Genomic DNA, 22,534 nt, shown 5'->3' with positions numbered 1-22,534 from the left:
ATTCCCGTTATTGCAATCTAATGATTCCCGTTATTGCAATCTTATAGCAATCCCTAATGATTCCAGTTATTGCAATCTAATGTCTCCAGTTATTGCAATCTAATGATTCCAGTTATTGCCTAAGTTATTGCAATCTAATGATTCCAGTTATAGCAATCTAATGATTCCCGTTATTGCAATCTAATGATTCCCGTTATTGCAATCTTATGATTCCAGTTATAGCAATCTAATGATTCCAGTTATTGCAATCTAGGCAAGACAGCTGCCTTTATTAGTTTCTGTTGTCTCTCAGATATATGCAATAGGATCATCACGAGGCATTAGCTGTTCCAGGACCTGGTGTTTGAGACTATTCTCTCATAGGCCACTGTACTGAAACTCGAACTGATATCTCCACTTGAAACCTTCACTCTTAATGGAGCAAGCACAACAATGAATTAATTCTCATATCCCTCCCTTATCTGGCACAGACAGTGTCTACTGATAACGTCACGGACTCTACATAAAGCTGTGATTTCTGGACACTCGTCACAAATCGCAATGTTGTTCCTGTTGTGTAGTGTTGTGTTTCTTGGGACAGTCCTTGGTCAGTACCCGGACGGGGAAGTCTGTGTCTCGGGGGGAGGCATTGAAATCAGAGTCAAGGGTAGGTGGATGTTGATTTATTTCAATTACTAATATCTGGAAGTTGTTTGACTAACATCTAGTCTCTGAAATAAACATATTTATCAGAAAAAGGTTCATAAATGATAATAATAAAATGTAATTCCTGAAACTGGAAATCCCGACCTGCCACATATACTAGACGTGCATGGGCTTTCTTGGATATATTTGTTACAGGGTCTGCATGACAGACCAGGAGTATGTTTGAACAATGACTTTCTTAGCGCAGACGTGGGAAGCCTGTTAAAGGCGCCTGTTAAAGGCGATCCGACTTAGAATTGATCTTCAGCAACCCATGCTTGTAAGAGGAGACTTACGGGATTGGGTGGTCAGGCTCGCTGACTTAGTTGACACATGTCATCGTATCCCAATTGCGTAGATCGATGCTCATGCTGTTAATCACTGGATTATCTGGTCCAGACTTGATTAGTTACAGACTGCCGCCATATAGCTGGACTATTGCTGAGTGCGGCGTTAAACAACTAATAAACCACTCTACTATACTCATCTGTACTTTACTCGAACCTACTCTCCCCAGATTTCAGCGGTCTACAAGAGGTGGGGGTTCATTATGACGTCAACAAGCCCCTAGCCGGTGCAGGAGGAGCTGACAGTAATTATGAGGTTACCAGCAAGCAAGGTAAGGGGTGTACGTAAGCTTAGAGACAATTAGTTGATCTATACCCTATCACTTTAAGGCACAGGATGACGTTATGTAAGCACACAACAGGTTGTCATGTGTCCTGTGCTTGAGAGTAGTTCCAGTATGGATTCCTCTAACTGTAAACCGGGATGTGTTATAAAAGTGAAGAGATCCGAATGTTGAAAGGTAGAAAGCTGTATTTTTATGATTTAAAAAAATAATTAAAAAATACTTTCCACCATGTAGGTTCATACTGGGTGCACAAGAACCCGAACGTCCAAGTGAAGGTCGGGGACACCGTCAACTACTGGTTGTACTTCAAGGTCAACGGACAAGGTCATACCAAGACAGACTTGCACGCCACAGTTGGTATGTTGCAAAGTTCGTTGCTTGTGGATAGAATGGTAAAATATAATTAATACATTTCTAAGTACAGGGGTAATCTGTTATTAATGAGGTTCTCATGTTGTTGTTATATTGTGAATATAAGATATATTTATTCATCACGGTGTCGTAACTGTTGATTTCTGAATACTGTGGGATATGTTTGCAAAAAATCATAAAATGCTTAAATGAGATCCTTATATTTGTCAGGATTAAGTTGGCGAAATATGAAACGAATGAGCATGTTTTGTAGCTAGGCGACACGGTTGACAGGATCCGTTGTGGTTCTATTCCCAGATTCAAGGATTATGATCGTTGAGATGCTGACACTTTCACCAACATATCAAACTTTAAATATATTTCGATTTGCGCTTTCCATCAAAGAACGGTGGTTTAAATGAAATACTGAAGAAAGAGGCTCACTCTCTCACTCACTCCAACAGGAAGCTCCTGTAGCGGCGGAGGTAACTCGGGCACTCAAACGGGCACAGGCTCACACACAGGCACAGGCACAGGCTCCCACACAGGCACTCATTCAGGGACAGGATCTGGTAACCTCGGTAACATGAAACTCATCTTCAGTGACGACTTCAGTTCCGGCACCATCGACAACAGCAAGTGGAAGCACGAGGTGTCCGCGTTCGGTGGAGGGTAGGTCACGCAGTAGTAATCGGTATTTCATCTTCAGAGCCATGTCTAAAAACAGTAACAGTTGTCCGTTGAGTATACTATATTCTATTTATATATGAGTCCTTCTTAGAAAGCTGCATGAAAGTTACCTCTGATGTAACGTATAACCTATGTGATCCATGAACAGTCTGTGTCACTGAACGAACCTTTGTCACTGAACGAACCTGGGTCACTGAACGAACCTGGGTCACTGAACGAATCTGTGCCACTGAACGAACCTTTGTCACCGAACGAATCTGTGTCAGTGAACGAACTTTTGTTACTGAGCGAACCTTTATGACTGAACGAACCTTTGTCACTACACGAACCTTTGTTACTGAACGAATCTGTGTCACTGAACGAACCTTTGTCACTGAACGAACGTGGGTCACTGAACGAACCTTTGTTACTGTCTTAATGAACCTGTCATATTGTACGAATCGATGTGCCTGTATGAACCTGATATGCTGTACGAACCATTGCTACTGGACGAATCTGTTACAGTACGAACGTGTATCGCTGTCCGAGCCATTGCAACTGTATCAATCTGTGTTACTTTATGAGAGTGTTGTATTGTACGAACCTGTGTTACTGTACGTAACTGTGTAGTCTCTCGTACAGACCCTGAAGCAAATATATCCAAGAAAGCCCACACAAGTCTGAAAATGTTAGTCTAGATTTCCTCGAAGAAAGTCTCAGGGCTCCTTTTCATTATATATATTTTTTTTTTACTATGAACATTTTTCAGTAAAATATGTTCATTTCAGAGACTAGTTGTTAGTCTACTGTGTCACATATGAACTGTGTTACGAGTCATAACATTATGCAACAACTAGAAGTTTCAATTCCAGCCTTCAACATTACGACCTTAATTTGCCTAAAACCACTCACTGATAACTCACAAAGACTAGCCTACATGTCTAACTGTTGTCTTGTTTCGCCAGAACTGGGAGTTCAGATCTACACGCCAGATAAGGAGAACAGCTACATCAAGAACGGCGTCCTCTACTTGAAGCCTGTAAGTCATCGACAACTTGCGGACCTCAGCATCAAATATTTATAGAGGAAACCATCAAGCGATACTTAAAGGCTGGAAGACCTGAAGCAGCACATGACCTTATTCCCACTGAAATTATTTTTCTGTTCAGGGCTCAGATGTCAGAATTAACATTTAGGATTTAGATGTATAAAAGTCAGTGTGTATAGGAACAGCATGATAATGTTCCTTGTTCATTGAATAAGCAGCGCTTAGAATGAACGTTCGATGATTACCAATGTTGATTATATTAGTAATCTGAGCTACAAAGGTCTTTCTCTGTTTTCATTTTGTTTTGTTAAGATATCACAACAGAATAAAGATGAACAAAAAGAAACTATTTTCAGTGTAAGATGCCCACCACATTGGCATTTTAAAGTTAAACGTAGCTATGAAGTGATGTCGTCGGATTTTACCCTGTGTGTGTAATGCATTGTGTTATTTGTATATTTCTCATAATATGTTACAGAGATCACTGGTGACATTTCTGATGACACAATCTGTTATTGATCTATATATGTATTATCCGCGTTTTCATTAGAACTAATTCACAATTCCTTCCGAACCGCCTCCGTGGTGTAGTGGTTAGAGCGTCCGCCCGGAGAGCGGAAGGTCGCGGGCCGAGACGACCAGTCCTTGTTGTACCCATTAATGCTGAGCGCCAGGCAGGACCAACAAGTACCATATTTTAACGTCTTTTAGTATGACGCGGTCGGGGATCGAACCCGCGACCTTCTGCTCTCCCCGGGTCGCTCTAACCACTACACCATGGAGGCGGTCGCATGTAATTAAGTGATTTCAGGGTTATGTTGTTCTCGAAGGTTCCTATAAATGATTCTGTATATCTCACCTTTACACATAATTACATTTCGGTGACTATACGTCCACCCATGTTTCAGACGCTGACGGCAGATAAGTTTGGCAACGACTTCCTCTACCACGGTGTACTGGACGTCCAGAGTGAGTTTCAGAGTCACAGAGTCTTACATGATAACCATAGGGTAATGTGAACATAGCAAGTGAGTGAGTGAGTTGGTTTTTACGCCGCTTTTATAAATATTCCAGCAATATCACGGCGGGGGACACCGGAATTGGGCTTCACACATTGTGGCCATTAGGGGAGTCGAACCCGGGCCTTCGGCGTGACGAGCGAACGCTTTAACCACTAGGCTACCCCACCGACCGAACATAGCAAGAATTGGTGCCATTGCACAGAGCGATCTTAGCGTTAACGTGATCGTAATGGTGTTTACAAATTAACATAGACTGTCGTAGTTCTCAGGTTGATATTTACAGCTCCCTTCTGAGATGTATTACATATCAGTCTTTCGATCTTCATTGTCCAGGCTCCAAGACACCAAAGCTAGGACCTTTATCATGACCCGGCTTCAGTGTATTGTGGCTTATATAAGTTAAACCTATCATGACAAAAGAAGCTGTGTGTTATAAAAATGGAGAGTTATTCAACAAAACCCGTTGTTTGGCGCATATACGAAAGAAGCAGCGGTTGATAACTCACAGCAGCTTACTTGCAACGGCCAAATCAAGCTGTAAAACTGTATGGAATCAGGGTGCCGTGTTTCTAAAGAATCTTAACGCTACGGCATTCGTAAGTCATCTTAAGGTATGGGAGTTACGATATCCAAAGGTCTCTTTGTACAACGGCACCCAAGTATATCGAACTACGAAAACATGATAATATTTGACGGATACATTTCATGTTGTATTTCGTCTGATCTGTGTTACAGAACAATGGGGAACCTGTACTGACTCACGATGGTACGGCTGCAAACGGGACGCCAAGGATTCCCTCATCCCTCCTATCCTCTCAGCCAAGCTCATCTCGCTAGTGGACTTCAAGTACGGCCGTATCGAGATGGTAGCCAAGTTGCCAGAAGGAGACTGGATCTGGCCAGGTAGGCAGCGTGAAGGAGTTATTTTTATTTTTATGTATTTTACCACCTTATTGATGTGCTTGATGACATCCCTATTGATGTGCTTCAAGACGTGACGATGGATGTGCTTAAGACTTCATCATTAACACTTCATTATGGATTTGCTCGAATATGTCGCTATGGATGTGCTTGATGATGTCCCTATGGATGTGCTTAATTACGTCACTATGGATGTGCTTAAATGAGACCAATCTCTGCTACTATAATTACCTACGATGATGTTGATATTGAGATCATTGAGAGTACATTGACTCCATTCCATTAGATAATGATTGCTTTCAGCTTTCTAAATGACAACCTTAAAAAAGGAACTTTAAGTGGATTGGTTAAAAAACAATCATATGTTAGACATGGTGGGAACAATATGTGTTTTGAAAATGGCCCTACATGGTTTTTACAACTGAGCAAATACACATTGATATAGGGCGCACTCTCTGCTTACACAACTAAACTAATTACAATGCACTCCCTGCATTAGTAGGTCTAAATATAGATTAATTGACTTTGCCAATATTGCAAACTTGTGAAGACGCACGCGCTCTCCATGTAACATGGCAGTGTGGGTATACAAGCAAGGTGGACTTACTGCCAAGTCAATGTTACCATACCAATACCTTACGAACCTATTTTGCAGCTATCTGGTTGATGCCTAAGTCCTTTGTGTATGGCGGATGGCCAGCTTCCGGTGAAATAGACATGGTGGAAGCAAGATGTAAGTGATGCAATAATATTACATAATAAGTAAGTTTCTCAACGTCAAATGTCAATTGTTATGTGAAAACCTGTATAAATTCTAATCTGTATACAAATATAACAAATGATAAACTCTGAAAACGTGCACCTACTAAATATAGCCCAAATTGGTTAATATAATAGTTAAATACCAAGTGATTCCATGACTTTTTCGCCGTTGTTTTCCAAAACCCTTAAAAAGGTAGGCCACACACACTAGAGGACTGATCTCCTGATAGTAGAAGGGGTTGGGTCTGTCTTGTATTGTTTCGCAAATCGATATGTTAGCTCATTTCGTATTTTAGTCTGCATGTTTTTATTCTAATGATTAATTAAGCTGATCGTAAAGTTATTGGTGTTGACAAATATTGTTTATTATATGATATAATTTTATTTTGTGAAAAAATAAGAAACTGATGTGCAAACCTTTCGTAAGCTAACGCGAAAAGCCAGTGCAATGGACAAAATCGACAAAATAATTATCAATAATAAATTCGTATTTATACTGTATGTGGGATTAGCTGAATGGCCTTACTTGACAACATTATAAACATCTGTACCAAAATGCCGCCTTTTACAGTACAATACAGTACAATAAAAGTGAGTGAGTGAGGTTTTACGCCGCTTTTAGCAATTATCCAGCAATATTACGACGGGTGACTCCAGTAATGGGCTTCACACATTGTACCCATGTGGAAAATCGAACCCAGGTCTTTGGAGGATGAGGCGTGATGAGCGAACACTTAGTACAATAACCAGTCAAAACTTTTGAGACCAATTAATTTAACTGGATACATAAATATTAATCAGTATTATTTGATACATCTAAGCACTCGTATATTGCAACACTACGCCCCTTATAATCCTTGTAAACATGTCGTGCAGCAGTCGTACAGCGAGCACTGACAAACAGAAACCTGGTAATCGTGGAAATCTCTATCAAACTATTGAAAGGTTAACATTGTTGTTTAGCGATAAAACAAGGAATTTGAATTTAGTGTAACCATAGTTGTTTGTGATGTCTATTTTCACTTTCACAGAAGAAAATTAGGATCATTTTGAATAGAAGGTCTTTGTCTGAATAGGTTAATGATAAATATGGATGACGAAGCATGAATTATTTCACATAAATATAACAGGTAACCTTCATTACATTACGGAAACATCGGTATTCAAAGAATAATGTCAACACTACACTGGGGGCCCAATCCAGGAAGTGACAGCTGGCCAAAGACCACTCAGGGAAAGTAGGTGAATCGGGGCTCATACTTTCAACTACTTGTTCTGGTAACATGTTGATGATTTTTGTCTTGTTAACCCAACAATCGGAATTTCCTGTTTTGTCCCTTATCGGAAAATGTGACGAGAACTAACACACGTAAATAGTTTCTTCAATTCAAGGCTAAAGAATAATATATTCACAAATTATATTGAAATATTATTTTATTACTCATCCCCATCCCTGCAGACCCTGTGGTGTTCTTGTCCAAAATATCTTGTAAATATAGTGAGTGAGTGAGTATGGTTTTACGCCGCTTTTAGCAATATTCCAGCAATATCACGGCGGGACACCAAACATGTGCTTCACATATTGTACCCATGTTGGGAATCGAACTCTGGTTTTCGGCGTGACGAACGCTTCAACCACTAGGCTACCTACTCATGTATCGTGAACGTTGTTAGGTGTGACCATGAATCAAGGGAGATAACTGTTTTCAGATTCGCATCCGGAGGCACCTGGGCTGACGACTTCCACACCTACACCATGGACTGGGATGCAAGTGGCATTGTGTAGGTTTGCGGCCAGTTAACACGGTTATATTTTATAATAGCTTAACACCGTATCAGACAAACAAACTTCAAAACAATAAAAAACAGATGATGGACGGATGGACGCCACTGTACGTCTACGGTCTACGGTACTTCACGTGGTGTATGCCCTAACGCTGGTTCTTGTAAACACTGCAGCATCTCCGTTGACGGTGACGTCATCCTGAACCGGCCCACTCCCTCAAACGGATACTTTTCATTCGGAGGCTTCAGCGGCATCAACCCATGGGCTGGACACGGCAAGGACGCCCCCTTTGACCAGGAGGTGAGGACTGGGATATGTTCCGCATACTCCGTAGACTGGTTTGTTTGCCAAAGAGCTCTCCACGCCGCTTTTCACTTCTACATCCGTTAGGAGGTGAAGCACAGGGTACACAAAGAGTTGAGGTTAAAGTGTGGGATGTGGTATAGAACTTACATGGCCTATCCTCTATTCCCTCAGACAGATTAATTTTGTCTTGAATGGAAGTCCCAATGAAATACGTGTTCACTGTATTGTATCGAATCTCAGGAACCCCTGAATTCTGAGTTTTACGACTATGAATATCGTATTCTGTAGATTTTGAGTTCTCATGAACTGGACAGCCAGTCCAGTGGTCATGCTATCATCATACGAGGTCCAAAACTATGAATGATTACATAACGAATATGGGTCACCTATATGTCGCAGCTGTTTGAATACACATGCAAAAACATACTTCAGATAACGTTTGTCTACATTGAGGTCAGTCCCAAAGTACAGTGCTACAGAACTAGAAATGAATGAAACTGTATAAAAATGTATGTTCAACACTTTTCTGGATTATCAGCTATCACATGCCTGACTTAAAATATTCTAACTCACATTCTTTAAGTGAGTGAGTGAGTTCAAGTTTTAGCAATATTTCAGCAATATCGCGGCGGGGGACACCAGAATGTGGAGACAATGTGGGAATATCTCCATGTGGAGAATCGAATCTTCTGTCTTCGGCGTGACGAGCGAAAGTTTTAATCACTAGGCTACCCTACCGACCCACATTCTTTAAGCATTCGTCACACACGCCTAAATTGATTCTAATACCTAAATTATAGTTCTCAGGTTTGTAATCTTTACTTTATGTCTGAAAAACGAGACTTGTGATAAGTTTTCCTTGATTTTGTCAGATTTGTTAAACCAGTTATGAACAGTGCTCGGGAGAACTTTAAAGTTATCAGATTCCATTGCACCAGCCTTATGTACACAATGTTTGTGAATGTGATCTACAATCAAAACACTTTTGGAAATATTTACATTTTTAAAACATAATTCCAAAACTTCAAGGAGCATTATACAAAGCGATCTTAGCGTTCGCTGGTCACACCGAAGACCCGTGTTTGATTCCCCACATGGATGCAGTGTGTGAAACCCATGTCCACCGCTGTGATTCTGCTGGAATATAGCTAAAAGCGGCGTAAAACTATACTCACTTACTCACTCAAATACCATCGCATGACCACTGTTTGTTTAACTGCTCTGTTTCAGTTCCATTTCCAATTCAACGTCGCTGTCGGCGGCACCCTCGGCTACTTCCCCGACAACGTCCAGAACTTCCCCTACCCCAAACCCTGGTGTAACACGTGTCCAACAGCTGGCCAGTCGGACAAAACATTCTGGGAGGCCAAAGACAAGTGGTACCCGACCTGGAAGGGCGAGAAGGCAGCAATGGCGGTCAAGTCCGTCAAAATCTGGAGTTACTAAACAACACAAATATTTTAGGTTTGATAATCAAGACAACGCTCGTGTGAATAAAGAGAGACATAAACTCTTGAATTATGTTATTGTCAAGAACACTTTCTCATATATTCTACAATTCGATCCTGTTCCAAATACTTGTAATAGACAGGTATTCACATAAGGCAGGTTGACTCCTGAGAGTTTCTAGGACATTCAGGTCTGTCCTGCCCCGATTATTGCGAAACAACAAAGTACACACATGACTCATGTGGTTTCATCTTAATGAAGGGCCTGTTCGATTATTATAGAGAAAACTGGGTTTTGGTTTCTGAAACTGGTTTCTCCTGTTATAAACGAGTGTCCAGTTTCCCACAAACCGAAAGCAGAAACCCGTCTCGGAGATGGTTTCGAAGTTTCAGAACCAGTTTTAGGTTTCGACATAATCGAGTGCATGGTTTACTCACCGGTTTAGCATAATCGAATAGGCCCTTAGTGAGCAACGGGATCGGGTTGTCAGACTCGCTGACTTGGTTGACACATGTCATCGGTTCCCAATTGCGTGGATCGATGCTCATTTTCTTGATTACGGGATTGTCTGGTCCAGACTCGATTATTTACACTCCGCCGCTATAATATTGCTGAGTGTGGCGTTAAACAACAAACAAACAAACAAACAAACAAACTACTGTGCTCAACTGTACTCTACACTAAGCTACTCTCCCCAGATTTCAACGGTCCGGCTCGCAGACTTTGTTGTCGCATGTCATCACAGCCCAATTGATATATAGATCGATGCTCATGATGTTGATCACCGGATTATCTGGTCCAGACACAATTATTTACCTTTCGCTCACCAACCTTCATTTTTTAAGTAATTTTGATCATTTCTGTCGCTCATATCTGCAACGGGGCTTTGAGGTAGCCAAGAAGTTAAAGTGTTCAGCTGAAGAGTTTAACGCTGTTGTTTGCCAGCAATATCACGGCGGGGCACACCGGAAACGGGTTAACACACTGTACCCATTTGGGGAATCAATCCCGGTTTTTTCGAGCGAACGCTTTAACCAGTAGGCTAACCTACCGCCCCATGGTGACGTTGAAGTAATTATTATTCACATCAGCAGATACATTTCAAAGTATAATCAATAGAAGACGACCCTGAACATTTACTCTGAAGTGGCGTCTTACGAAGATTTATTGCTGATAACTTCTGTCAAAGTTTGCGAAAACAAGTTCGAAAAGTTCATAATTATGACATATGCAACTGATATTTTACCCGTTAAGGTCTGGGTTTGAGTTGTCTTCGGTAACCCATGCTTGTCGTAAGAGAATCTTGTGGTCAGACTCTCTGACCTGGTTGACACATGTCATTGTATCCCAATTGATCGATGCTCATGATGTTGATCACTGAATTGTCTGGTCCAGATTATTTACAGACCGCCGCCACATAGCTGGAATACTGCTGAGTGCGGCCTTGAGCAAGAAACAACGAACAACTGATATTTTCAAATATTTGCTTGAAGGAATTTTATACAAATGTTTGTCATACATCTGATCTTACACAGAGAACGTATAATCAAACTGCACCAGTCAAGACAGGTAGGCCAGCGTGGAGTTTGATCAGTGCACCACACTCCAGTTAATGCTTCACTTAAAGACCATGGGTTAAGCCAAGGAGTCTATATATAGAGCCACTATGTAATTTAATTCGTTGTGCATGCAAGGAATGCGACCTGCATGTTATCAACGCAGTGGATGCATGTAATTGTTCAGAAAACCGTGATGTGGCAGCCTTGATGCATACATAGATTCAGGGTGTGACTCAATAGAGTGTTTGTACAAGCGATCCACTTAAAGCTTAAAGCTTCTACAAGTTTGTGTTGGTGTTAAAAATACCCGATATGCGTTCAGACTCTTTTACATGTAAACCCACTCCACCCCACCCAACCACCACCACCCCCCAACCCCAATTTATGTGTGCAAACGTCACGTTGACAAAATCTGTAGAAAAGCAGTTATTTCTGATGTTGTGTATGTTATTAGGTTGTCGATAACTCATGTCAATCACTCGTGTTCCACAACATTTAGAGTGGTGTGTTTCTTTGTTTGTTTGTTTGTGTCTTTGTTTGTTGTTTAAAGCCGCACTTAGTAATATCCCATCGATATGTCGGCGCTCTGTAAAAAATCGAGATGGAGCAGACAATCCAGTGATCAACAGCATGAGCATCGATCTACACAATTGGGATACGGTGATGTGTTTCAACCATGTCAGCGGACCAGACCACCTCATCCCGTTAGTGGGGCGGTGGGGTAGCCTAGTGGTTAAAGCGTTGGTTCGTCACGCCGAAGACCCGGGTTCGAATCTCCACATGGGTACAATGTGTGAAGCCCATTTCTGGTGTCCCCCGCCGTGATGTTGCTGGAATGTTGCTAAAAGCGGCGTAAAACCAAACCAGTCAGTCAGTCATCCCGTTATTGGCCTTTTGCATGGGTTGCTGGCATAAAGAATGGTATTCAGGGGATCGTTCGTATTTTGTACATGTTTTGCACTGACACGTTTACACTGTTTACAAAATGTTCAAAACGGTATTGCAGGTGAGTGAGTGAATAATCGAGTCTAGACCAGACAATCCACTGATCAACAGCATAGATCATCGATCTACGCAACTGGGAAACGATGACATGATTGTGTCTGACCACCCGATCCCGTTTGTCGCCTCTTGCGACAAGCATTGGTTACGGAAGACCAGTTCTAACACGGATATTCACGGGTTGAGTCTAGGTAACATAAACCCAAGGCTGATATCATGAGCATCTGTCCACGACGCCGGGATACAATGGGCAGTCAACCAAGCCAGCGAACCACCAGGTTAAGTCGCCTCTTCTACGGTATAGGTTGCTCAGGATATATTTTAATCCGGAAGTGATACTGTTTTATCGTCGCAATAGGGAACTAGGTAAAGTTATGATTGTCGCTGTTGCAACATGTGCTGGCAACAGAAGTGAACATTTATTCATATCCACACGTCAAGGAAGTTTGAAATGGGTAAAAATATAACTTTGAGTAAACAGACCGTAACAACAACTATGTGCTTTCTTTCGAGGAACTAAACGAAATGACTTGTGTATATTTTTGAATGTAAACATAAAACACGTGACAAACCATACATACATGTATATATAACAGAGTTTGAATCTATAATGCCATGACATGAGGAGTTGTTGGTAGCTTTCTGAGCTGATGCGGATGGTATCAGGTAAGATGACCCATAATCTTGCACTCTGTTTATGAAGACATAGTTCTAGGGGCTGTGGGGTAGCCTAGTGGTTAAAGCGTTCGTTCGTAACGCCGAAGACCCGGGTTCGATTCCCTACATGGGTACAGTGTGTGAAGCCCATTTCTGGTGTCCCCCGCCTTGATATTACTGGAATATTGCTAAAAGCGGTGTAAAACCAAAATCATTCACTCACTCTTTTAGTTATACATTCATTATCACTGTATTGGTATTTAGACACATGTAATGTGAATGTTTGTTTTCATGTCAGTAAATTCAAGTACAGGATTCAAAGTACATTCAGTTCTGGAATAACGAATGCGCTCGAACAATTAGAAATCGAAAACTGTCAAACAACGTTGATGTATCGAACCCACGGTTGTCACGAATTTAAAACTTGGTCACTGTCAATCCCTATTTTTCGGTTGTCTCGAACCTTGAATAACTCAAAGTATATACGTAGATCCCTTCAACTTCGATATAACAGTGTTTCACTACACCTATAATTAGAGAGTATTACTTTGTCGTCTATCACTCTGGTTTCGCTTTGCAGAATTTATTTCAAGTCTTACTTGAAAAATGTTCATAGATTCTTATTATTTACCAATATATTAGTTTGTATTTTGATGGGTTAAATGTCCAGTGTATTCAATGATTTCAATTTTTGTTCGCAATTTTTCAGAAGAAAATTCACCATGGGTATATTATTCCGGAAACATAGTTCCACGTACACCACAACGCCGCATGGACACAGAGTAGCCATAATTGACAAAAGAGGAAGTGACGTATCAAAAGAAACAGGAGCGATAACTCTAGCGGGCGAGCTGTATAGTACGTTACGATCAGGCGACACCGTGGCTGTCAACTTTCCGCTATCAAGGCCTTGTACCTCCAAAAACCCATGGCAAAGTAACCTGAAAAGGTACGAGCAATTACGAATGGTAACTGAATATATGAGAACAGCGTACAAGAATGGTATGTTCCCCATATCAGTCAGTTCGCCTATGGTAGCACGGATGAAGAGAGCAACGTCATGGTTGATGAAGACAGTCGGCCGGGAAGTGAGAGAGGGAGAGATGGTTTTAATTGAGGAGGTGTTGGGTGAAGAAAGTATATTTGTGGACAGCGTGGGTAGGAACGTAAAAGACTGCAAGGCTTTGGATGAACTGATACACTTCTCATATCACGAGTCGCACGGGGAGCTTGTCATCTGTGGGCTGAAAGGGATGGTAGGACCTGATAGTATGTTCCATCTTGGAGAACCTACTGTTCATTCTGTTTCTCGGACGTACGGAGATAGCGACAAAGGTGTTGACGGGATCAAGGTGGTTTTGAAAGAACACAGGTGTACGGACAGGTGTAGAAACTTGCGTCCGATTCCCGTAGATGGTGTGACAGAGCGATGTGTACCATCAGCTCCACCTATTCACGAATCCTTCCCAACTTCAGAATCTTCATCTCCCTGTGACATCATTTCTACCCAGTCCCTATCTAGCATCAACCCTCACCCACCACCGTATGACGTCATCTGTGACGTCATCACTGACCCTCCTCCATCTTACTCTGAACTGTTTCCCAGCGCTTCTCATTCATCTTCTTACCTGCGCTTGAAGCATGGGTAGGGGTGTTACCAGAGGCTTTCATGATTCTTTTACATGTGACTTAAAGACAAGTACAAAGTTTGATGCCTTATATACTGAGGGAAAAAAATAAGGGAACACATTAAAGCACTAATGTTCCGTTATTCTTTTCCAGGTTTCTGATCAAGCTTTGTATCGCACTGTTGGTGAGAATCTGAGAATAAATAGAGGAAAAGTGCGATGAAGTGGTGTTCCCTTATTCCTTTCCCTCAGTATACTATTTTGCTATTGGTTCAGTTACATCATGACTTGTTCAACAAAAAAGACTTTAGTGAGGAAATCGTTATGTTTAGCGCTTTGGTGAAACCTATTAACACCGTTACGGTGTTGAAAAATGTGATGCCACAAGGGCAGATCCTGGCACAGTAAAGGGATGCGACTCTTCACAGCAAAATGTGCGTTAGACGGCTGGGCTCGAGTGCCCCTGCTAATTTAGAAACGCTTTACAATCGCGTGTTAGAATTGTACCTAATGATGATGTGTCCTGATCATGCTCCATTGCGATATTTGTAATTCATGCAATCATGGGTTTGCCTGGTCCAAAGTCTCTTACTGGATAGGCTGGCAAGGATTCTGTTTCATATTGATGCAAATACCCTCTGTAAGTACATGTTTCAAAATATACGACACGTGTAAATATAGTGCATATAAAGTAAATGACACTGAAAGATGCTGCTTTTGTTTTTGTGTGTTATGTTACGTATAACAACGCCAGAGTGAGTGAGTATGGTTTTGCGCCGCTTTTAGCAATATTCCAGCAATATCATGGCGAGGGACACCAGAACTGGGCTTCACACATTGTACCCATGTGTGGGAATCGAACCCGGGTCTTCGGCGTGACGAGCGGACGCTTTAACCACTTACGCCAAGATCAAGCCTCGCTTAGACCATTGAACTGCACCCACACTACTTGTGCCAAGTATATGACAATATATGAATATTAACGTAGTGATGGAATTGTTTCACCGTTGTCTGTATGTTTGTAAACCTGCTATGTGCATATGCACAGTTCGAAATTCACATGCATTCAAGTCACAATATATATTGTGACTTTTTTTGCGTCACCTCGTTGTTAATGTCGCAGACCAAATGAGAATGTTTGGTTATCTATAAATAGTGAGTGAGTGAGTGGATTTAGTTTTACGCCGCTTTTAGCTATATTCCCGCAATATCACGGCGGGGAACAACCAGAAATGGGCTTCACACATTGTACCCATGTGGGGAATCGAACCCGGGTGTTCGGCGTGACGAGACATCACTTTAACCACTAGGCTACCCCACCGCCCCTAATCTATAAATAGAGTACAGCCATGCAAAAACCCCTTTCTGTTTTCAGCTCATGCTCCGATCTGCATGCTACGGAAGCCTATTAGGGCCACGCTACGCTATTATTCAGCATCTTGTATCTTGAAAATTCAACTTGCTATCTTGAACATTCAACTTGTTATCTTGAAAATTCAACTTAGTATCTTGAAAATTCAACTTAGTATCTTGAAAATTCAACTTACTATCTTGAAAATTCAACTTAGTATCTTGAAAATTCAACTTACTATCTTGAAAATTCAACTTGCTATCTTGAAAATTCAACTTGTTATCTTGAAAATTCAACTTAGTATCTTGAAAATTCAACTTGCTATCTTGAAATTTCAACTTAGTATCTTGAAAATTCAACATCCTATCTTGAAAATTCAAGAAAATTAGTACTTAAATGAAATGTTCTTCGTTCATTATGCGCTTTTCCAAATTCTCTGTACACGAACTGTGTATGACATATGACAATGGAGCAAAGCAGAGACAATATAATCTCTATGTATTTTTCCTTAGGATTATCTAACGCCGAAATTCACAATATGCACAATATCATGGCATGATTATAAGTGTAAGGACACTGAAAAGGGTTTTGTCCAAATGCAAACTTCACAGGAGAAAAGGCCATTCTGATATGGAAGTGGCTTTGTTCATTTTGCAACAGTGTGACACATCGGGTAATTGTAATGGTTACAGGTGGATGCATCGTAAATGTCAGGAGAGCGGACTCATAGTTTCAAAAGAAACTATTTTGATACTTATGAATCTAATTGACCCAGAAGGAGTAAGGAATCGCAAGAAATGCCGCCTTGCATGCCGCAGTTATATTTCAACCGGCCCAAATGCACTTTGGCACATGGACGGATATGATAAATTGAAACCTTATGGCATATGTATTCACGGATGTGTGGACGGATTTTCTAGATGTGTTTTGTGGATGGATGCATGGACGACAAACAACGATCCCAAAGTAGTAGCTGGATATTATCTTGACACTGTAGAACGACTGCATGGATGCCCAGAAAGAATCAGATCAGATGCTGGTGGTGAAAATAGGCATGTAGAGCAGATGCAGCTGTTGCTTAGACATGACCACAACGACAGATTTGCTGGAAGTGAAAGCTTTCTTTATGGCTCAAGTGTCCACAACCAACGTATTGAGTTTTGGTGGGGTATATTGAGAAAGCAGTGTGTGCAATACTGGATGGACATGTTCAAGCACCTGAAAAATGAAGACTTATTTTGTGGAGACTACCTTGACAAGAGCCTGGTGCAGTTCTGTTTCCTTGATGTCATTCAGGTATGGTGTTATATTTTCATATGTTCATATAAAGCAAATAAGACATTTACATGAATTAAAATATGTTTTCAAAGTAAATGTATGCATGCATGGACACTTTACAATAAAATCTGTCAATGTGTTATGTCATCACACCTATGTTGTACTTGATGTCATATCAGTAACCCGTGAAGGTCCGGGTTAGAATTGGCCTTCAGTAACCTATGCTTGTCGTAAGAGGCGACTAACGGGATCGGGTGGTCAGGCTCGCTGGCTTGGTTGACACATGTCGTCGGTTCCCCATTGCGAAGATCGATGTTCATGCTGTTAATCACTGGATTGTCTTTTCCAGATACGAATATTTATCAGTAAATAGTAACATATACTCATCCCTTTCATTTCAGAAGGAAATCAAAGATGTTGCACAAACATGGAACTTTCATCAGATACGAGCAAACAAAAACTCCGACAATCCTAGTGGAAAACCATCTGTTCTATTCTCCCTTCCCCAACTTTATGGAGCTGAAGATCATTTGAAGCCTGTGTGTCCAGCCTCTCTGGAACTCTGTAGACAGGAGAGTACCCCGAGAGGTGAGGTGAACTGTGACCCAACAGTGCATGAACTGTGTACTTTGATCATGGAGGACATGCAATGGCAGTTTCCCGATGACAAGAAGAATTTGACTTTTGCATTCAAGAAGTGAGATCAGAAAAGAGCTTTGATGTACGAAACTGTCTGAAAATCAACCTTTGCTCCTCAGATGAACATAGCAGATACATACATGAGAAATGGAAGAAATGTTTCATGAATAAAGCCATTGTATAGTCATCTCAGTCTTTTTCGTTCAGAGAAAATAAGAGATTTTTCACATTTGCTTTCAATCCATTGACTGCAGTTCGTAGAACTGGTACTTGTTATATATTATAGTATTATTTGAGCAGCGAAATATGCAAAATATGTAAACAATTTCAAATATTGAAAATGATATAGCAGCATGTCTGTTTGTAGTTGGGTTGGTATGAAAAACAGTTTAAGCTGAAATCTTACAAGTGCAAGGGAACAGGATTGCTAATCCGGTTAAATCTGGTATAAGAAATTAAATGAAATTTAATATTGAGTTGGGGTTTTATGCCGCTTTCAAGAGTATTGCTCTTAATATGACAGTGGCTAGTATTTGTGTCGTAAGGAAGGATGGTCAACCAATGTACCGTTGTGTTAACTGCTATGACACCTGCCAGCAGCGACTGGAGCTAGCGATCCATGCATAGGCGTTACTGTTCTGCACTCAGTTAGGTTTAAGTTTCAGGGCCCAGATTTTCGAAGCTCTCTTAGCACCAAGATAGGTGTCGCCAAATCTTAGCAGTAAGTCAGCATCGAAAATCCATGTCCCGAAGCTCTGTGTATATTTGCTGAGTGTAGAACAGTTCCCGACTTTAGATAAGGGGAGACTCATGATAGCACATGTCACAGTGGTTAGCGCGAAACATAGAACCAAGAGGTTCGGTGAGTCTTTGCATTGGAGAACTGTATTCTGCAGACAGTGAAGTTTGAGTACTAGTAGTATTGAGATTCAGTGTAGTACCACCCTTGGTTCTTTGATTCCAACCAATCATTGCTCTCTTCCTGCAATAATACCAGCCGTCGTGATAAAAATGTTTAACACTGCATTCAAGAATATTTCACTTTATATCGGCTGTTGTATTGTTGCAGGAAGAATGCTCGCACCCCCAATTTGTTTTGTGTAACATTGCATCCAAACCTGACTGCGTGTAGAACAGTTCTCAATATTGCAGACTAAGTTGTTGTGCCCTTGGTGGAATTCGAACCTGGAACCTCTTGAACCAAAGCCAAACAGCTAACCGCTGTGCTTGTTAAAACCCACTTCAATCACTCCATTGCAACCTCCTATTTCAAAGCTAAGCTCTCAAATTAATAGTGGTCAAAGATAACCAAGACACAAAATGAGATGTTTTATTTTTTCACTCTTTCTTCATAGTGACAATCTCAACTGGAACAGTGAACAGTAATCATTAGCAACAATTGCCTGCATGAAGTAACACATAAATTTTTCAACATAATTTTACACTTTTTAAAATGATATAAAAATATCAATATAGAATGAGATCTTTCATTTTGTACAGTAACCCCTTTGAAGGAAACTTGAAATGAAACTATATTCTAAAATGAAAATACTGTATACGAACATCTTCTATGTTGGGAGGGATTATGATAAAAACACTTGTGTATCACACAACAAGAACAAAGGTGAACAATAAAGTCACTTCCAGAAAGTTCACATAAACTCAGATTAAAGAGGTGTTAAAAGTCAAAGTGGCAGGCTGGATTAAATCACACAAAGTCCATTATCCAAATGTCACTTCTGAGCAGTGAGTTGAATTCGGCCCTGAATTCAATGTAACTGTCATACTGTTCAGGTACGTCCAGTACCTGTCCACAAGTATGGCCGACAGGTCTTCTTGATAACCCTGACAGGGTGTTGAACCTGACAAATATTGGCTTGTTTTCTCCATTGCCAGTTGTGAGAAGCAAGTCAGAACCAGTACAAAAACGTAGAAACTTTGATAAGTCATCAGAATTTAGTTCCCGGATGTACTTTGTTAAGAAGCCAGATGTCGCACTCTGAACAGGACTCATTTCGTCTGGAAAAGATAAAATCTTGATCACTTTGCGGGGATTTGGCTTTGCAGACACATACAGTGTTTCCAAACTGGTGTTCAGATCGAAACCAAGAGCTGTTAACTGGTTGAACCCGCAGTCTTTTACATACATGGGCTGCTGGATCACTTCCTTGTGGGCGATTTCCCCCAGGATCTTCTCCAGATTTTCCTTGGTTGGAACCACACGACATTCGTGCGACCCGAGAATGTCCATGACTTCCTCCTGGTCAAAATCATCCTTTAGTGCTGCAGAAAGGATTCTTGATTCACCTTCCGGCAAAAACGAGAGAAAATCCGAAATCATGTTTTTTTTGTTCTCTGAAAAGATGTCCATTCCATAGATTGCACAGGACATGAAAGCTTTTGATAAACAAATAGGGAAGTACCGCTGTGTAGACCAGCCGAAGAAAATCACTGTTGCAATTGACTTCCAATCAGCATCTGAATAATCATGCCTCAGAAAAGGTACTTTGCAATCATTGCCAAGCGTACATTTATCACAGAAAGACTTCCAAAATTCTGTAAGTGCATCTCGTACAACACCCCCGTTATCCTCAGCAATTTCAGTCTCGCCATTTGGTAGCACCATTTCCAATGTAAAGAGATCTTTTGAAAAATTGAAAGATTCGTCTCGGAATTTTGCCATCAACTCCTCATAGACATGTCCTCTGTGAAGGCGAATGGTATGTTTTTTCACCATGTTGTGTGCATTTTCAAACTCACTGAATAGCATATCAATATCAATGCTAGATTCTGTAGGTTCCGTTATAGTGGGATCCTGAGGTACCTCAGCTGTGAAGGATTGTACTGGAGGAAAGGAGTCAATCAATAAGACATCAGCCATACTGGATTCTGTGACATGCTCCCCTGTCACGTTGCCAGCCAGCGGTGTTAGTTATTGACGTTAGAGAAGGAAGAGAATCATTAGATGATGTGTCAGTTCCATGCAATGGGATGTCGTTCTTGGAAGTTGTTTTGTAACATGTTGTTTTATCTTCATACTCAGACGAGGATGTGATAGTGGATGTTTTGGCTCCAGTTCCTGGTGATATTGGTTTACTAGGCCCTGGAGTTTCATCAGGTAACTCACTCAGATCTTTGTCTTTGATGATGAGGTAGAACCGAAGATTTTTCATCTTGGTTATTTCACTTATTTGCTGTATTGTGAACTGCTCCTCTAATTTAACAAACTGGTAATCCATGACATCAAAGTCAAACTGCGTTTCTTCTCCAAGTTTTACTGAGGTTCCGTTGGGAAAGAATATGGTCTTAGCTGAGGTCAGAATGTCCAGTTTTGTTGAGGTCTTTGGCAATGATGTGCTACGTGTACCACCACCAGAGTTTGTCCGAACTTGTCGAAAAACTTCTTCTTCCTGTCGAATTTCATCAACCCAATGCCCACCGTTTTGCTTTCCTTCATTGCATTTTTGGCTTGGGCATATTTCTGTTCGCATTGGTTGTCTTTGCTTGGAGATGAGCCTTTCTTCAGTTTCATGCGCAGTCTTTCAAATAAGCTTTGTTTTCTCTCATCATGTTTCCTCTTCACAGGTTTAACAAATCCTCTCAGCGCTAATCTGTCCCCAAATGCGGGAATATACTGCGAGAGCTGTTCATCAGTCATCAGGTCTATACATGGACCATCAATCTAAAACGTAAAGTTTTGATTATATCTTTGAAACGAACTGCTGGCAATGAAATAAACTTCAAAATGTAATGATTTCAGATTTGTTTTGGAACATTTCAGAATTTTCAGGACATTTTTTTTGAATGAAGCATACTGCATAGAAAATGCTAAATTGGCGACATCAAAATATGCTATATTTGACCATGCCTGCATTATATATGAGTGAGTTAGTTTAGATTTACACCACACTCAGCAATATTGCAGCTATATGGCGCTCTGTGAATAATCGTATCTGGACCAGACAATCCAGTGATCAACAGCATGAACATCGATCTACACAATCAATTGGGAACCGATGACATGTGTCAACCAAGTCAGCGAGCCTGACCATTTGATTCCGTTAGTCGCCTCTTTCGACATGCGTGGGTTACTGAAAATCAATTCTAACCCGGATATTCACGAGTCACATTATATATGACAATATATGTTAATGTAAACGACTATATCTCAGATTCAAAGAAGCATTAATCTCAATAAAACACATTAAACATACCTTATCAGTGTGCATCTTGTCAATATTCTCTTGCTCTATCCCCCGAGATTTGAGGAAATTGTCCAAAGACATCATGTCTGAATCCTCAATCAAACCTGTACTCTAAATGAAATAATACAATGCAATGTCACGTGAAATATCTTGAATTTTCAAGATACCAAGTTGAACATTCAAGAAAGGATGTTGAATTTTCAAGATAGCAAGTTGAATTTTCAAGATAATAAGTTGAACTTTCAAGATACTAAGTTGAATTTTCAAGATACTAATTTGAATTTTCAAGATAACAAGTTGAATATTCAAGATACTCACTTGAATATTCAACAAAGTTCAGTTGAATTTTCAAGATAGGATGTTGAATTTTCAAGGTACTAAGTTGAATTTTCAAGATAGCAAGTTGAATTTTCAAGACACTATGTTGAATTTTCAAGATAGGATGTTGAATTTTCAAGACACTAAGTTGAATTTTCAAGATAGGATGTTGAATTTTCAAGATAGCAAGTTGAATTTTCAAGATACTAAGTTGAATTTTCAAGATACTAAGTTGATACTAAGTTGAATTTTCAAGATACTAAGT

The 22,534-nt window shown here is 40.6% G+C and overlaps 4 protein-coding genes across 4 annotated transcripts; 3 read left to right on the top strand and 1 right to left on the bottom strand.

Annotated features, from left to right (window-relative positions):
• The first annotated feature begins 487 nt into the window (after positions 1–487).
• LOC124290149 (beta-1,3-glucan-binding protein-like) lies at positions 488–9,691 on the top strand. Its single transcript, XM_046726841.1, is given in 12 exon segments — positions 488–646; positions 1,202–1,303; positions 1,553–1,675; positions 2,134–2,341; positions 3,266–3,377; positions 4,295–4,355; positions 5,144–5,311; positions 5,985–6,066; positions 7,222–7,329; positions 7,802–7,873; positions 8,051–8,177; positions 9,414–9,691. Coding segments are annotated over 12 exon segments (1,485 nt in total). The 5' UTR covers positions 488–540; the 3' UTR covers positions 9,630–9,691.
• A 3,080-nt stretch (positions 9,692–12,771) lies between these two features.
• LOC124290157 lies at positions 12,772–15,225 on the top strand. Its single transcript, XM_046726852.1, has 2 exons — positions 12,772–12,859; positions 13,560–15,225. The coding sequence occupies exon 2, from the start codon at positions 13,573–13,575 to the stop codon at positions 14,497–14,499; it is 927 nt and encodes a 308-aa protein (XP_046582808.1). The 5' UTR covers positions 12,772–12,859; positions 13,560–13,572; the 3' UTR covers positions 14,500–15,225.
• A 953-nt stretch (positions 15,226–16,178) lies between these two features.
• On the top strand, positions 16,179–17,926 carry LOC124290155. Its single transcript, XM_046726851.1, has 2 exons — positions 16,179–17,125; positions 17,509–17,926. Exons 1-2 carry the CDS (start codon positions 16,385–16,387, stop codon positions 17,806–17,808), a joined length of 1,041 nt encoding a protein of 346 aa, XP_046582807.1. The 5' UTR covers positions 16,179–16,384; the 3' UTR covers positions 17,809–17,926.
• Positions 17,927–19,160: 1,234 nt separating this feature from the next.
• On the bottom strand, positions 19,161–20,627 carry LOC124290148. The gene has a single exon (XM_046726840.1). The coding sequence runs from the start codon at positions 20,625–20,627 to the stop codon at positions 19,455–19,457; it is 1,173 nt and encodes a 390-aa protein (XP_046582796.1). The 3' UTR covers positions 19,161–19,454.
• Positions 20,628–22,534: the final 1,907 nt, after the last annotated feature.

This window comes from Haliotis rubra, unplaced genomic scaffold (assembly GCF_003918875.1).
Source record: "Haliotis rubra isolate DU_JTF1 unplaced genomic scaffold, ASM391887v1 Scf459, whole genome shotgun sequence".
NCBI classification, from domain to species: Eukaryota; Metazoa; Mollusca; class Gastropoda; order Lepetellida; family Haliotidae; genus Haliotis; species Haliotis rubra.
Note: the sequence above shows the minus strand (reverse complement) of the source record. Positions and strands in the feature narration are given on the sequence as shown.

Excerpts from the sequence above, each read along its gene's own strand:
- LOC124290148 (XM_046726840.1), bottom strand. The coding sequence starts at position 20,627 with ATGGCTGATGTCTTATTGATTGACTCCTTTCCTCCAGTACAATCCTTC.
- LOC124290157 (XM_046726852.1), top strand. The coding sequence starts at position 13,573 with ATGGGTATATTATTCCGGAAACATAGTTCCACGTACACCACAACGCCG.
- LOC124290155 (XM_046726851.1), top strand. The coding sequence starts at position 16,385 with ATGATTATAAGTGTAAGGACACTGAAAAGGGTTTTGTCCAAATGCAAA. Across the intron at positions 17,126-17,508 it reads GTTTCCTTGATGTCATTCAG|AAGGAAATCAAAGATGTTGC; the intron begins GTATGGTGTTAT and ends CTTTCATTTCAG.